Source organism: Meles meles, chromosome 2, assembly GCF_922984935.1.
Source record: "Meles meles chromosome 2, mMelMel3.1 paternal haplotype, whole genome shotgun sequence".
Lineage (NCBI taxonomy): Eukaryota > Metazoa > Chordata > Mammalia > Carnivora > Mustelidae > Meles > Meles meles.
The window spans coordinates 62,950,795-62,968,585 of NC_060067.1; the positions used below are offsets into that span (position 1 = coordinate 62,950,795).

The 17,791-nt window shown below is 47.3% G+C and overlaps 1 protein-coding gene across 2 annotated transcripts in view; it reads left to right on the top strand.

The window, feature by feature from the left end:
* CLNK (cytokine dependent hematopoietic cell linker) overlaps positions 1-17,791 on the top strand; it is a 168,869-nt gene that overhangs the window by 83,617 nt on the left and 67,461 nt on the right. For both annotated transcript variants that reach the window (XM_045984963.1, XM_045984972.1), the window contains exons 3-4: positions 1,340-1,411; positions 10,685-10,713. In XM_045984963.1, the coding sequence (XP_045840919.1) occupies positions 1,340-1,411; positions 10,685-10,713 (101 nt within the window). The remainder of the gene's footprint in view (positions 1-1,339; positions 1,412-10,684; positions 10,714-17,791) is intronic.

Consider the following 17,791-nt stretch of genomic DNA (forward strand, 5'->3'; position numbering starts at 1 on the left):
GGGCTCGATCCCCACGACTCAGATCATGACCTGAGACTGGATGCTTAAATGACTGAACCACCACAGTGCCCCTCACTAAATTTTTTATTTATCACTTCACAGCCTATAGGCTGCACACAAAATTCAAGATGGACAGCCCAGTCGCTGATAGGCATTTCCCGGAGTCCTTGACTCCTGCATGCACAGGCTGCCCACTGAGGGCCCACTGTAGGCCAGGAGCTGACCCCCACCCTACAGAAGCACAGTCTGCACATCTCTGCCCTCACAGGCATGTCGTTGAGCTAGCTTAGCAGACATGATCACAAGCTACAGCTTAAGACCAAAGGAAAATTACAACTCGGACACATGCTATGAAGGATCCTGTCTCAGAGGGCAGGGAAGGTTCCTCTGAGGACTGGGCACCTGTGCTGAGCTCAGAAGTAGGAGTGAGAAGAGAGACAATAAACAATACCTGAAAGAGTCCTGGGGGTTAGGGCAGAGAAAGTCCAGGGACCCGGAAGAAGCAGGTTTGTCCCATGCGGAGGAAACCAGGAGGACAAGAAGGTCAGCCGAGCTAATGAGGCAGCTATCGAGGAGCATTTGTGGAGGAAACCATTATCAATAAATGTCTGCTAACATTCACAAAATACCTGCAAAAGAAATGGAAGTATCTCAAACGTGGGTAATTGAACGAACGAGGACACATAATAGTGATGGTTTACGACAGTGAGTGTGAACAGATTGACTCAATTTAAAATAATTTAATCTTTTCACAGTAAATGCTATAGCAAAGTTTCTAAGTTATATAGAATTCCAATAAATATTATTTGAATCTGAATTGCTATTGCTAAGTAATCTTCCTTCCTACATTGGATGATGTCTGCTAGCGTGGGGTCAAATTCGACTAACAGAGGAAGCATCTAGAACATTCTTTGACCCACAGGCCCTGTCTCTCTTTGACAGCCTCCCATCAATCACATGGTGAAGGTGTGCTTCATTTTACAGAACAATGTCACAGGGACTCGCGCAGCTTGGGGAGGGTGCCAGCCTGAGCCTGCTGATGTGGGACAGCAGCCCACATTCTCATCCTGACTGGGGTGCTTCTTCACCCCACACTACCGCTCCTTGTAAAATAAAGCTCTTACATTTAAAAGATGTATATTGTAAAGTAATTAAATTACTTTAAACATGGATTTTTTTAATCCCAATGGAAATGCAAAGAGAGATTTGGAATTATGTGTGAGACATTCATTACTTAAATCTGACTGGGTGGCTGTTTCTATGAATGAATGCACTTAATTAATTTTTTCCCCTAGCTTCTTGCTATTTCCTGACTGTAATCTATTTTCCTTCATCCCAGGGGCAACAGAAGGACAACAAAAGAAGGATCCAGTGATTTGAAATTCCAGAACCTCTGTCTGCCAAAAAATAGGTCAGAATATTTCCTTGTTTATTAATAGAGGAGTGAAAACGTAGCGTCTGTGGCAAATCAGCTGACCACCATACACTCACACACGCACGTGTGCACACGCACACACACACACCAGGTTAATGTGATAGAATTTTATTGCTGCCAGTGGTCTTAGAGATCACATGGAGACCAAGATTCAGGAGGAAAAGAAACTCATGTGGGTTGAAGTACCAGCACATGGGTGATGCAGGGAGAGGTTGAGAAGCCCTGCAGTATCTGCAGAATTTCCCATGAGGGCTACTTCCACCACCCACCAGTGGTCCAAACAACCCAGGAGACAGCCACTAAGATGGAAACTTCCATTCCCAGCTCATGAGTGATTTAAATGATGGATCATAAATGCATCAGGCCATGAGCCCACCACCAGCTCTCATGCATGAGGAGAATAGAGGAAGCCATGTACCTGTGTGTGTTTTTCTCTTTGTCCTCCAGCTGAGCAAACACTTACTAAGCAGTCATGGCATTAAGACTTGCACAGGCTAGAGAATATGAGAGATGAAAGACAAAGTCCTACCTCCAAGGGACTCAGAATTGAGTCTAAAAGCTCAGAATAGGGGCTAATTTCGTGAAAGGACAAGATTCCAATCCTGAAGCCAATCCAGGTCAGCCATTGCCCAGCAGCCAGACCCTGGGCAACACCCTGATGCCCAGAGAGGGTTGGTCTCCCTGAGCCCCAGCAGAGCTCCCTCACTGAGCCCTGCCTGAGCAGCCTCTCTGCCCAGAAGCCCACAAGGGTCTCCATATGTTATACCACGCCTTGCATCCCAACACACTTCAACCGAGTCAACTGCCAAACACCCATTCAGTTCCTACTATGTGCCAGGCACCCAGGCATTCTTAGCACCCTAAGATTTACTTGAAGAACTATTTTCCCTAAGACTAGTAAATGAATGCCTGTAAAACAGAATATTTGAAATATTGTCAAAACCACATTAAGCAAAGGAAAATTTGTGGCTATGCTCAGACTTGTTCAATGTTTACATTAAATACATTTGAATAATGCATTTTAAGTCAGTTTTTCTTATTTCTTGACAATAGCAAGAGATGGGAGCTGGAAGGGTTAGAAGTCTTCCTTCAAATGAAGATGGTTGCAGCAATCACATACATCAAAGTAATATTTACAGCTACATTTGAAAAAGAGAGAGAGAGAAAAAGAAAGAGCAGTGCTTTTTTCCGCAGCAAATTATTTCAGGATGTGTCATAGCATGCTCAAGATATATTAAAAAGAGCAACAGACGATGCTTCTGCAACCTGTTCCAAACCATTTATAAACCTAAATTTAAAAAAAAAAATCCCATATGCATACAAATCTCTGTACCACTGCGTATTTTATAATGAAAGTATTATGTGAGTATAAATTCATATTTGAGATATATAAATTAAATCAAAATGTCTGAAAACTACATATTTGGGTCTACTGTCATACATCACAAACTATTAAACCGATTAATTCATTCTCTGTACAAATGACAATTATCAGCATTTGGCAGGGAAGAGAGAAGAAAGGTGCTGGGGGCAAGCAGGGCAGACCCCTGGGGCATCGGGAGCAGACCCGCTCCCTCCCGGAGCGACTCAGTCTGACAAGCCCATTTCCTATCAGCGCCTCATATACTTTAGAAAGGCTATTTGAAAGCGAATGGGTAGGCCATCTTGTCCCCCACTGACCCCTGTACATAAAGCAGTGCCTGTGTGGGGGAAATAAATGGGGGACCCCTGCAGCGTGCCTAGAATATAGTAGGTTCTCAATAAATAACAGTAGCTAATGGTCGCTGAGTGGTCGTGTGACTATCATGTGACCATGTGCTGGGCACCATTTTAAGAGTTTAATAGGTGCTGTCTCCCTGGATTCCCACAGTCCAAGTGTTATTAGTCTCCTTTTTATAGGACAGAAGGCATGCCCAGGATCAGTAACTTCCCCAAGGCTGATGAGCCAGTTGCTTTTCCAGTCGTTACTGGTATCTAAAACAGACTTGGCACTCCATGCGGCTGCCCTCAATACTGCCAGCCCTTAGTTAGGTGAGGGGTCAGTTCCTGCGACAGGTGCAGAGGGCTGTCCCCCAGCCTCCCTCCCCACACACCTCCCCCCCCACACACACACACTCAAACATGCATGCGCCTCCGGACCACAGAAGATGCCCACGCAGATGCTGAGTGCCGGGGCCCCACCCATCTGATGGGGTCCAAAAGATGATCCAAGAAAAACACAGGAGCCCATCCACATCCAGTGCCCACGACGCCTCCACACTGGTGATACGAACACATCCTAGAACTCCCCATAAAATTCATCGAGCTGAATCCCCAGTATCCACTCCTGTTCTGTACTGTGTCCCCAAGTGTACAGAAAATGGAAAGATACTGATTGATGTTTCACTATCGAGTCCAAACTCAAATTCGTAGTTAAGTGCCTAACGTGCACCAGCCACCACGAAAGGAATTTTGGCATTTAATCCTCGCAGTACTGATCTGAAGTAGTTATTCCAAATCCCATCTTATAGTCGAGAAAGAGAGTCTGAGAGAGGTTCCATTTGTGGTCAGTCACAGAGCTGGTCACTGGTGACAGCTGGATTTGGATTCAGTCTCACTTCAAGTCAAGTGCCATTTCTGGGTTCTAGGTGACCCCAACTTTCTGCTTTGTCGGCATAGTCATATGGATTTCGCTTTCTGTTCCTGGGAGTATCCATTCGGCTCATGTCAAGACTGACATGAAGAAGAAGCATGTGCATGGGCCCCCTGAGAAGAACGTCCACATCCATGACACAGCCTCACAGCGGCAGGTCCTGGAGTGTGGCCCTGGACCAGCATCCATCACATCACCTGGGAACTCTGTAGAAATGCAGATCCTCAGGCCCTGACCTCCGGAATCAGAAACTCAGGTGTGGGAGCCCAGGCCTCTGTGTTTCAACAAGCCCTCCTGGTGAACCTGTTGCCCGTTCAAGTTTGAGAACCTCGACTTTATCATCGCTACCTGGAGTGCAGCTTAGGAACAGGATTAGGAGGCCTCTGGGCCCAGCACTTACTCTTCCCCTATGCACTATCTCCAGGAAATGGGAAGAAGAGAAGAAGATGCAAGAAGGAGGCTGGGAGGGTAGGAGGAAGGTGGGAGAGTTCAGTGCACTGGGGACATGGAAATGCAGAGATGAAGACGTAGCCCTTGCCATCTAGATGCTCAGTCTCTGGTGGGGGGAAAGTCAAGGCTGATCACAGGACACTGTGCCACGTGCAGTGATAGAAACAGACGCAGGCCCCGGGGGACCTCCAGGGGACACTGGGGGCACTAACGGTCAGGGAGACTAAGGGCTTGCCCACAAGTTTCCCAGCCATGCCTTCACACTCTGCAAGTGGAGACTCTTCCCATTCCCGACGACAGCACTCTAGTTATCACTGTCACTCATGCGTCCCACACTTCAATGCTCCCAATCCCCTCTCCTCATTGACTATCCATGTGTTCCCTTTTGCCAGGAATACCTGAGCCGTAATAGTTAATTCCCCAGAGGTTGGTGGCTGTAATTCCTCAGGGCTAGGAGAGCCAGCCCTGACCCTTCAGATGCAGCAGCCCTGTTCCTATGCTAGGAGGCCCCCTGCAGGACACTCGCAGCAGGCAGCCCTCCCCCAGGAGACAGACCCAGTGTCAGGGTTCCCTCCTGCTTGTTGCTCTTGACCGCTCTGCTTTCACCCTACACCTCTGCAGCGACCCTGAGCATCCACGGCAGTGACAGATCCGAAAGAATACCACTCCCTCTGGCCCTCCTCGCTGGGCAGAAAGGGAGGTATTTTTCTAAAACATGGCCGGCTGAGGGCTTTACAGAGGGCCCAACATGCTTTCACAGAGGGTGTGTGGACTACTGTGCGGTGCCTGGTCCCTGGGAGCTCCCCAAGGTAGATGCTCACGAAACATGGCTGAAGGGACGGGAGGAAGAAGGGCTGGAAGGACCCACCAGGAGGCCGTTGGATCGTACGATGCCCGCGGCCTGGCACATACTAGACACTTGAATAGGTGGTAGAAGGAACTTTTTACCAGAAGAAAAGGATTGAAGGACACAGAAAGAAGACAGAACAAGTCAGGGACACCAGGGGAAAGGGTCAAGGCCATGGACTTAGGACTCGTCCACCAGCTGGAGGGGCGCCAGAGATAAACCGGGCACACAGGGCCTGCCATGCAGCCACAGCCCTGGTTCTCTGCAGTGTAACCTATCCAAATGCCAGATATGGTTGTTTTCACCCTTCAGTATTTGTCAGGGACTTGGAGAGCCCACACAAGAGGGATACTGCGTTCTGTCCTTGTCAAGGAAAGAAAAAACACAAGTTTTAACAATGAGATTTAAATTGGAAATTCATAACTCCATACTCCCTTTGGACTCTCCTAGTGTGTTAGGAGGGCAAACAGTAGAGGGAGGTTCGCAGGCCTCAGAGGGATCCTAAGGGGGTGAGGGGGCAGGGGTCCCCGAGCCTGAAAGGTCCTGGAAGGTGTGAGCATTCACATCTCCAGACTTTTCCCTAGGATCCTTCCAGGGACAGGCATGGCCCAAATATGTGTTTTGTTTTGTAAAAAATAAGATAGAAAAGAGGAGGATTCTTGAAACTAATCAAGCATTCCTTTAACCAAGAATGAGTCCATTCTTTCACTACTTAAATATGAGCATTGACTTGAGGCCACCTTGGTGTGAGTTTCATCTACTGCAAAGTAATGTGTTTTGGGTATTGGGAGTGGTTCTCCAGTCTGGGATCCGTAACGAAAATGCAAACCAGTTCCAGAGGGGTTTATGTGGGATGTGTGTCCACGCGTGGAGCAGGTTCGTCCCGTGTAGTGGACTCTCTGCCAGCCCTTGCCAGGGCAGGTGGGTCCACATAGAGACCCAGACATGGCTGACCATGCATCTCTAAGCTGCTCTACTCTTGCGACGCCCTCTAGTCTCTGCTTGCCTGTGCACCTGTACCCTGCATTCATTCCCTCGTCAGTGCTCTCACGCATGCTTACTTGGCCACACGATTGTGAGTACATGATACGTTCCAGGCATGTTCTGTATTCAGTGCCTGGTCTCTCTTTTAGGGACTGGGGCCCTGAGGAAGGGAGTTTGAGAAATCAAGCTGTACTCTGTTCTGCTTATAGGGGTGTGAGTTCCACTGGAGAAGCACCACATGAGCAGAGAAGGGCTCTGACGGCCACACGGGAAGTTGGGAAAATGCCCACTGCCGAGGCTGGTGCTCACTCTCACTGAGACTGCTGCACACCCACATGGCCTTTCTGTGATGCAGCTCTGAGCAGGCTTTACCCAGCATCTCACCCAATTCCACCTGCTTCCAGGACCACGCGGGCCTTCTAGTGCTCCCCTGCTGGTTCCTCACTTCCGGGGCATGAGCGCACCATGCCTTTCCACACTCAGCTCCACCAGCACCCTCATGCCGACCTGTAACTCCCTCCAGTGCTGGAGAGGAAGGAGGGTGTACCCTACCTACAGACTGGCTGTACCCTGGGGGGAGGGGTAACCTGGGCCTCAGCCAACCCAGCCCCAAAATGAAAGGGCCAGTTCTGGTAGTTAGCCCTAACACTGAGATCAAGATTCCCGTCCACCAAGAGTTGCCAGGAGGTTTGCTGAAATGATTTACATTAGGCTCACCCTTTACCAGCATGGTGCAGGCATCCAAACAGAGGGAGGAAGGCAATGAATTTAGAACTTCAGAGTCACCTTCATTGCTCCTTAGACTGTATTAAAAGTGAGTTTAGCAACTCTTCTCAGTTGTCTGACAAAAATTAGAATTTTAGTCTAAAGAACCCTCTTAATGTCCAAGATGGTGCTTAAGGTAAGATGTGGCGCTGAACCAGTTAATCTTGGAGGCTTGGGACAGGGTGTGGGCTGGCAGGTGAAATTACACTGACCATCTCCCAGGGGGCTTGTTGTGCATTCTGCTCCAGCAATGGGTGCCTGGGGAGACCCAGAGGGGACCATACGCGTCACACTCGAAGGGGCGATGAGGAATTATCTCCACACCAGGAACTTGACCCTGGAGACAGGACCCAATGTTGTCTCTATGGGACAGGAAAAACAACACCACCCAAACTTTGTTCCCATGGAAAAGTAAGACGCAAGTGCACCCCGCCTACCCAATCAGATCCAGTTCTCCCAATCAGATCCAGTTCTCCCAGAAGGCAAGGGGAGGAAAGGAGGGATGGGTTTAATTTAGTGCCCTTTCCAGGTTAAAAATTATTAAGCCTATTAAATTATTAAGAAGTATTAAAAATTAAAGATAATTCAGAAATTGAAATTCTTTATTTGTAATAAGGCTTAAATATTGAAAACCACAAACTGCCAGAGGTCAGTCTTGTTCATTTTATATTCTGTAAACTCCCCCCACCGCAATGTGGACACCTGCCTGCACAAGCCAGAGATGCAAAGGAAGGCAGGTTGCCCAGAGGCCCAGAGGTGGAAGGAGCACGGAGTGGGAAAAGCAGAGGGGTGGCTGCCGTGCCATCCCCCTGTCCAGCCGTGGCCCGTCCACATGTGGCCATGTTATGGATGCCGTTGATGCAAGGGAGCCAAGGAGCATCCTTGTAATTCCCTGGCAAGAGGCAGCTTGCTAACAAACCTGTGGGGCTTTCTTGAGCGTAAAGAACACATCGGATCTCCATGAAGTTTGCCAGCAGCCTCTTTTGCTCATCACCCTGGGCTGTCCAACTGCAAAGAGCATTAACACAGGAGCCTTTTCAGGTAGCCTGTCTGTCAGCTGCCAGTCTGCACTCCAACCAGACATAACTGTGGAGTGCAGGTCCCCTCTGGGGTCCCCTCCTTCCCAGGCCCTCCGAGGACAGTTCCAGGCTTCCTCCTCTCCCTCTCCCCTTTCTGGGCTCAGCTGGAATAACAACGCTGCTCCCGGCTCTGCTGATGCTTCCTCTGCTAATTCATTTGGCTTGTACTGACGCACAGAGGGCCCTGGGGTGCAGAATCCCAGAGGATATGACATATGAATGAGCCCCATCGCTTGGGGACCCCGCCAAGAGAGAGAGTGGATCAGAGAAGCCTGGACAATCAGGAGGAAGCTCCCAAGCACAGAGTGCTGGGCGGTCTACTGGCTGCTATAGGCTTGGAAATAATAAGGGTGGTGGGACAACTCCTGGCCCCGCCGATTGCTTGCTGGGCCATTTCACTTAACCTCTTCCGAACTTGAGCTGCACCTGCAAAGTGAGGAAAGCCAGCCAGCCGGAGCAGAGCCTCGCTCAGTGCCAGACAAGCTCCACTCTTCATAGGTGTCAGAAGACCCCCAGGTCTACCTTTGAGGGTCTGAAACTTGGAACAACAAATTGGACAACATTGCCTCCGATGTGCTTTTTAGCTTTGACAGTCTTTGATTCCAAAACCCAGGTGAAGCCAAGGTCAGAAGGACAGAATCCTAACTTAAAAGTCCAAGCTCTTGCTAGGCTCCCCGAGGAGACTGGCATCCTCTTCTTCACCCCTGGGCCCGGGACGCTGCCTGTGCTAGGTGTGATGCTTCCGGGCAAGGGCCTGGCTTGCCACACTCCCATCAAGCGCGCTGTGCACAGTCGCGAAAGCATATCATTTACATTCCCCATGTCATGAGTGGCAGGTCTGGGGAACCTTCGGAGGCCTTGATCTAAGACAAAGATGTCAAGGAAGAGCCCATGCGTTCAAAGTGTCAAGAGAAAGCTCCGAGGCCCTAGATAAGTGATCTGCCCTTTCCTGGCTGGTTTACTGTTGATTTCTGCAGACTGTCGGGCTGCTTGAAAGGATGCCAAGAGCTAACCACAAGGGCTCCGAGACCACAGCTGCACACTGCTTTTGGGCTCTCCACCATCTGGGGCCTGGGGTCAGGGAGGCGGCGAGGACAGGGGGATCCAACAGTCTGGTGTCAGGCCCCTCACTCTCTGTGGGACTGGGCAAGTTGGGGAGCTCTCTGAACCTCCCATTTCCTCATCTGTAAACTCAGGACAGCATTAACCACCCCACAGGGCCACTCCGAGTATTAGAACGGCAGAGGACGAAGGGCAAACAGGAAGCCAGACTCAAGGGCGGAGGGCTGTGGTCTCCTGGTTACTCTTGTCTCCCAGCTTAACTATTCAGTGCCCGATGTCCCAGCCACCACCCAGGCCTCATAAATATTTACACCTGGTGTGTGTTGCGATGCTCAGTTAATTGCCCCTGTGACGTACTTTGAGAGCCTCGGAGGATAGGTGCTGCATGGGGCCCAGGATTATTAAAGGCACAAACAAGTTGGCTCAGAAGCAGCACCCTCCAGAGCCTTCTGTCGCCCCAGAGTTTTTCAGATCTTCGCCCAAAATCTAACCAAAAGGTGCTTCCAAAGGCACCCTGTCCAATGTGAATGTGGCAGCCAAGAAAAGACCCTACTAGAAAATGGACAAGCACATGTACAGGTAACTCACAGCAGAAAAAATCCACTAAAACCACTTGGAACATAATAACAATAATTCAGTCTTACTAGGCAGCTAGGAAGTAAAACAGGTAAAATAAGGAATCAGGTGCCAAGTAGGCAGGATCATTTTAAAGGATGGATTTAAGGGTGGTGAGATCCAGCGAGACGGTCTCTTCCAGCTCTGTGGATTAGCATCTCCATTGATCCAACCCACGTGGAGAGCAACTGAGTGATCTATGGCGAGGGGCGTGGATGACCCCCATTGTTTGACCTCTTCACTGCACTTGGTGGAGTCTCTCCATGGGAATATTTCAGGGATTAGATGAGAAATGCAAGCATGGATATTCCCTGCAAGATCATTCACCATAATAAAAACTAGAAAGAACCTAAATGTCCCCTCCAAAAATCACCAAATAAATATCACCAAATAAAAATAAAATCACCAAATAAATATCACCAAATAAAAATCACCAAATAAATGTCCAAATAAATATCATGTCTTAGAATAACAGCTAAAGATAGATAATGCATTTTTAACATCAGCAGCCCATAAATTCCTGTGCTACTTTTATACACCTGTATGTTTACACACACATACCCTTATTAACACGTGTGCGTAGGTATAGCAGACTTGCCAAAATATTACCTGAGGCACTGTTATTTTCTTCTCTGTGCATTTTTCTATTTTCTGGATTCTCTATAACAAGATGTTGTTTTGGATCTAGAACAATAAGAAAATGAGGAAATTGTTCCGTAGGTTGATCGAATGTCTGTGATGGTTGCCACTCCTCTGGGGAAGGTATGTGGCCCGCATGCCGCTAACACTGACCTTGGTTCTCTTTCCTGCCCTAGGTCATGGCCTCCAATCCACAATGCCACCGGTGAGTCAGGAGCCCTCTGTCGCCTAAGTAGTGGGAAAGTCAGCATGGCTCTGTTACTCTTCCTTCCATTCTTTTCTGCTTTTCTTTCAATGAAACTATTGGCCTGTTCCAACTGGCATTAGCCACTGATGGTCTCTCCCTCTGGTTGCTCCTGGAGTGCAGCCTGGCCTGTGACTTCCATGAGCTCTGACAGGGAACCCTAGCTCCCCACTTTTAAGCTGTGAAGCATAGGTCCTTTGGGCTCAAGTTCCTTCATCTGGAAAATGGGTGAAAGTCTGCCTAAACGTCAGGGTTGTGGCCATTCCTTAGTGTTCGTACAACTGAACTCTATATAATGGCTTCCCCCAAAAAATATGTGTTACGCAGATGATTGATTCATTTTATGCTTCTCTTGCATCTCTTTTCAGAGCCTAGTTCTGAATCCCTTTAAAGTTTGAGTAAAAGTACATAATATTCATCTTGGAGCATTATTGTTTCAGGTAAAGTCCAATAGAAAGTCCCTAGAAAGCTGGTGGCCACAAATGATGGCTGCAAAGAAACAGAATAAAGTGAGAAATAGACAAGAAGTGTGCAAAGAAGGGATAAAATCATAGGAAGTGATGCAACCTACCAGTGAGCTCCAAGGTTCATATGGTGCATGCTGGAGCATGTCCCAAAGAGCCACGAGGAGGGGAGAAAAGAAAAGTCCGAACTGCAAGTATGAATATAGATAAGAAACAAGCACCCAGCTCTAATCCCTCTTAGAGAAAATGCTTTTAGTAAGCTTCCCAGTCCTTTGCTAACAAAGATTGCTTTCTCTCAAGGTAGACACTTCCAAACTATACCAAAGTCTTTTATCCCAAATACACCTCCCTCCATCAGCTCGCTACCTCTCACCCCTTCCCACCACCCACTTAGAGTCCTGGGGGTACTCTAGACCCTTCCAAAGGGGATGGTCCCTGCAAAGGAAATTGCCAATCTGACACAGGGGCTGGTGAGTTATAAACCACATGACCCATACCCCTCCCCCTTCGCTCCTTCTCCATGCTCCTAAAGACAGAGAAAAACTGACAGGTGGGTATTCCATTTAATTAACAACATTCAAGAGACAGAAGCTGGGGTGAGGTGGGGGGGCGGGGTGTGGACGTGGACAAAAACAAATCAAAATCCCAAGAAAAATGATTGAGATAAAGCTGCCCAGGCCTGCCCATACCCACTGGAATCTATATTCTGCTAAAAATATTAACGACAAATCACACCACCCCAGTCTATGCACCTTTATGAACCAGAGCAGATATCTATTAAAATATAACAGAGCTGATATAATTAAGGATGCTTGGGATTCGCATAGCAGGCTGTTTGCCACGATATTTATAACATTTCTAGATATTTTTAAGTTGCTTGCGATTTTTTACCATGGGATTAATTGAACATATGGTGGGGCTCCAGTAGGAGGGAATACTATATAGCCATTAAAAAGATGACACTGAGGCATATTTAGTGACATGGATATGTTTTCTTCTGCTATTCTATGACAAAGCAGGCAAGAACACAGTGTGCTCAGACCTACAGAGGTTATATCATGTGTGCATGTGTGTGTGGGAGTGATCAGGCTACAATCAAATATTTTTAGTGTGTGTCTTGGTAGAGGGACTTTATAGTAATTTTTATCTCCTTCTTTTTTCCTCAGCTATATCTTATCATTTTCTACAGTAGCATATATTTTATATGCTAAACATTATATATATATATAAAAATACATATTACATAACATATATACATTCATAATATATACTATATATATATTCATTCCAGGCCTGGAAAAGACAAACACCAAACACATGTCCAAACTTGGACAATCTGTCAATACCAATACCTTCTGTGAGGCTGATTTACAGAGAATAGGGCCATGTTTTTCCATAAAATAAACTCAGGAGTTTCTCTCCTTCCACTGATTAAAGAAGGAAATGAAAGAAGATAGCCCTTCTCTCTTAAGGCACCATATACAATAAAAACCCTGATAAAGACATATATTGGCTATTTCAATTAAATGGACAAGAAATTTCGTTTTGTCCAGGGGCACTTGCTTTGTTTTAGTTTTTTGTTTCCCAAGGAAAGCAGTCTTGAAAGGTGGTTTTTCCCACTTTCAAAAGAAAAATTAGGAAGGATTTTAAGAGTAGGAGGAGGAAAGGCAGGAATGGGATACATGCGCATCCAATGCCCCCTGCTGGCCCTTTATAGACATTGCAACATTTGTATTAATTTCGCAGAGGCTGGCTTTCCCGCAAGATATGGGCAAAATCAGTGGACAGAAACAATGTGAAAAGTTGGTGATTGAATACTGGGAAAATGTGTTCCCCCAGTTCGCATAAGCACAAGCCAGAATTTCAAATCGCCCATGATCGGTAAACCCAACGATTCAGAGCTGTCTTTAAAATGTGTTGTGTATCAGAATCACAGTAGTCACAAATGTGTATTCTCAAGCCCACGCCAAGGTCTGTGCTTTCACAGGTCTGTTGTGAGACTAGCGAGTCCTTGCCTTCCTGAGATAATTCCATCTCATGTAGTGCTAGGGCTGTCTTTGGAAAATCACTGGCTGAAGCAACAATAAATAAAAAGGAAGCTATGAAGACTGCCTTCACTAAGAAGCTGCTTGCAATTCCCTGGACGACGACTACCTCAGAATATTTTATTTGAATTTCAACAGAAACCATGCAGTACCTAAAAGACAAACACTGGTGAAGGCAGCACAGGGAAAGAAAAGAACCTGGAGCCCTAGGTCTGGAGCCCAGACTTTGAAAACTGGTTCTCCCATGACATTAACGAGACCTAGGACCTGTGAATGAGAGAAAATGGAAACTAACAACATAATGAGTCCCTAGTTTGTGCCAAGCATTTGATAGATGTCTCTAATTTAGCTCTCAGATGCTGATAATACTCACAGTGTAGATTAGGTAAACTGAGCCCAAGAGAAGTTAGATTCCCTCCAGGGAATAAGTCAGCAGGGTAGAACTCAGATCTGCCACAGTACTCTTGTTCCTGCTGGAAGCGAGCAGTGTTTTTCATCTTTCAGCTGAGGCTGTCAACCAGCCGTGTCACTGAATCCCTGAGCCTCACAGCGAGGCGGGTTGTGCTCAACGGACCACTGGGGAGAATGGACAGAGCCACACCAACAGAGCTAAGTGTTGAAAAACGCGCTGCTTTTTTTTTTTTTTTTTTTTTAATGAGAACTCAGTAACGAACAAGTTTCCAATATAGGTCAGAAGGCAGAGGACTCACAATCTGGATTGAATGGAAAAGATTTGGTCATGACATTGAACTTGAAAGGTGAAACACAGCCATTCATTGGGGGGACACACTACCAAGCAGTTATTTCTTTAAATTTCTCAACTGCTATTTGGGGGAGACACAACTTTTCTCGTTCTACAAGCTGATATCCGTTAACTGAGGCTTACGTGCTTACCTGAGGTCACGTGGCCAGAAACGGCCAGGTTTTGAACCTAGAATTTCTAACTTCTCATTCAGCGTCCATGAAATATGTGTTCATGACTTCTCTTCGGAAGCTCTGCCACCGTTTCGGTGAATTCCAAAGCTGACCTCCTCAAGGAGATTAGACAGTACAGGCTGAAATCACAGGGGCTTAAAACGTGACTTGCTTTCTTCTATGTAACTCAAGTCCAGAGGTAAGCCCTCCAAGGTTGTTTGGCAGCTCTGTTCCCCAGCTCCTCAGAGATGCTGCTCCCTCCCTTGCATTAGCCTCAATCCCATTGCCTAAAATAGTGATAGCTGTGCTCTAGGCAGCAGGAAGGTAGAAGGGAGGAAAAAGAAGAAATCAACAGTGCACAACAACTTCTCTTCTGAAAGTTTCCTGAAAACTGAATTGATTTCCCACCTCTTCCATTTACCAAAACTTAGACGCATGGGCACGTAGGACTACGAGGAAGACCGGGTTGTAGCAAGTACTCGGTCTAGGTGCCCATATAAGCAGCTGATGGTCGGGGCTTCCAGGATGGATGGGGGTAGTGGACATTGAGAGACATACAGCTTTCTCCTCTACAGAGTTCTAGTGACGGGGCCTTGGGACCCACTGGCCTCTCCCTTATCACCAGATGTTGCTGAGTAAGACCAGCTGGCAGCCTCTGGAGCCAGAGCCAATGCTCACCTTCGCCATACCTCTCCCCACCGCCCCCCACCCACCCTCCAAAATCTTGTGACTGCTTTGAAAAGAGAAGCTGGGTCTGCTTGGGGAACCTGACTGGTTTGGGAATGCCATCATCCAAAAAGCCCGCTGACTCCACTTCCCAGAGAAAGGGGAACTTCTAAAGCACTCCAGGCTCCCTACTTTCACTTCCCTTCTTGCACCAGAGAACAAGACTCTCTAATGGGACCTGCTGGGAACTGTTTCAGCCAGTGATTTCCTTTAAATGCAACCATCCCATGGAGCCAGCCCTTGGGGACACAGCCAGCACCGCTGTGCCAGTAGAGGCACTAAAATGCACCAGCATCGGGCTCCAGAAGCTTCCGTTCAAGGATGTGTTTACAAGTGCTGATAGTCCGAGCTTCTCTCTAACTTTATCTAACAAGGCCCATCCCCTCATGGAAGGGAGTTGGAGCTTCTAAGTCAGCACTCCGCAGACATCAGTGTGAGTGGACGTCACCACAGAAGCTTGTGCAGAAACTAACTGGTTTGCACTGTGAGCCTGGTTGTGCTTTCTTTCCTTACTTTTTTGTTTTTGGTTTTTGATTTTGTTTTTTTGAAATGGGAAACAAAAAAAAGTATGTTAATCTGGAAGAGCTAACATCCATAATGCATAAACTACAGATGCTGGTTTAATAAGATAAGGATTTACTTCTTGTTCACATAACAATCCAATGTGAAACGAAGGAAGTCTTTTCCCTAAACACTCATTCGGGATTCACTCTCCTTTTACGCACTGGCTTCCATTATCCCTGAAGACCTCAGGGTCTTCTCTCTCTAGATGAGTGTCGAGAGGGTCACGAGAAGGAGAGGGTCAAGTGGGTCATCCAGGAGGGACGCACATGCACCCACCTTGTCCTGGCAGCTAGAGCACCATGCCATGGCCATGTGGCACAAGGGACACTGGGAGATGTGTGCCAGCCAAGGGTCCACAGAGAGAAAAAAATGGGGCTCAGTGCATCTCCTCACGGTATCTTCAAAGCCATTCGAGGCACGTGAGGTATTGAGGCCCAGGACTAGAGAGGTGCTCCTTCGTTTTTACCTAAGATTGGTAGTCAGGGAAGCTCCCTCCAGGGAGATGACTTTTAAGACATGATCTGATGGATGAAAAGGACCCAGACACAGGTAGAGCCAAGGAAAGAACGTTCCGGACTGTGGCACAGTGTGTGCAGGTCTCTGGGGTGGAAGGAGCTTGGCGTACTGGAGAGACTCGAAAAGAAGCTGGGGTAGCTAGTTTCAAAGGAGAGGAAGAAACTGGAAAGACGTATGATCAGAGAGGGGCCAGGAACAAGACTGTGCTGGAGGCTGGGAGCCACGGCAGAGAATCCAGGTTCCACAGGGTGTGCCATGGGCCATGAGTGACGTGAACCGATTCACAGTTTTAAAAATATGCTTTTAAAATTATATCCCAAACCTGCACTGTTAGGAACATAGGGACTGCAGCAGATAAAGATAACTCCTTCCCTAAAGAACGGCTAAGGACAGGAGCACCTGTGTGGCTCAGTTGGTTAAATGACCCCCTCTTGATTTGGGCTCATGTCATGAGGTCTGTGTCAGAATCCATGTTCAGGGCAGAGTCTGCTTGAGATCCGCTCCCTCTCCCTCCGCTCCTTCCCTGGCACACGTGCTCTCTAAATAAATAAATAAATAAAATCTTTTAAAGGGGGGGTTGAGTACATACCCATCAAAGAAGTTATCAAATGCTGCCTATTTTATGTAGCTGTCCCAGTGAGTGAGACAGAAAGTAACTGTCCTGACAATTCCATGACATTAAGGTCACCTAGAATGGTCAGAGAGGGGAGCCCCAGGAGGATCTCAAACAGCACCGAGCATTATGGAAACCAACACAGAGGAGGTGGGAACTCCAGCTGGATTCAACCCAAGTAAAGACTCAGAAGTGGCATGAAACATATTTGGAGGATCCAGGAGAGTCTCAGGCTGCAGGCTCGTGAAGGAAGAGACCCTACAGCTCTCCATGTCAGAATAATGACCACATCTGAGGAGAACATAAGGACCGCCTGGTCCCTATGGGTGACCTTATTAATGTAACTCAATTCATGAGAGAGTACAGGTTGCTACTGTGAAGGGCCAGAAAACCTGTGGGTTTCTCCACCAGGGCTATAGGTAGGGGTATGATTGTGCTGGGACGGGAAGGTGTCTTCAGTGCCCCAGGACAGTGGTAGCTGCAAGTCCTACCACCGGGATGGGCTGGGACTGGGCAGCAGACGCAGACAGACTTCTGCTCTTGCCTGCTCATTATCTCAAGGAAATTAGCTTTGGCTAGTTAACACGTCCCTGATGCACTGGTCCTAAGCAAATTCCAGAGAGCTGTGTTTCCACTGAGCCAAACTTTCATTAATTTACACATTACAGTCTACACAAGGCTTGGGCATGCTGACACAAATCCCCAGCTATTAATTGCATATTTTGGTATGGTAAAAAAATTCTGGGTGGAAGGGCAAAAGCCTAAGAACATGATGAAGCCAGAACAAGATGCAGAAATACGAATCATCCTGTGGTCCTCTACGTGACTTGGACAGAGGCCAGAAATTTGCCCTCAGATTCTGAACAGCCAAAGGAGGAAGGAAAATAGGATCTCTTGTAAAATCAGTGTTTTCCATTAAATCAAAGCAAACCAATTGCTGAGAAGCACACAGCTCCCGAGACCCACTAGAAACTTCTCACATATGTGCTAATAAAGAGGATGTGATAAGAACATTTTCTGTTTATAATGTTCCTGCATGCAGACTAACAGCATGACACTATAATGCAATTTAGGAAAATTAAGTCTAGAGGAAGCAAAAAACCCTGCAGATCATGTGAGCAGTTCAGTGGTTCTGCATCATCTGAGGGTAGAGTTTAAAGCAGGGCATCGACTGAGTGCACTAGACAACCTCCAGG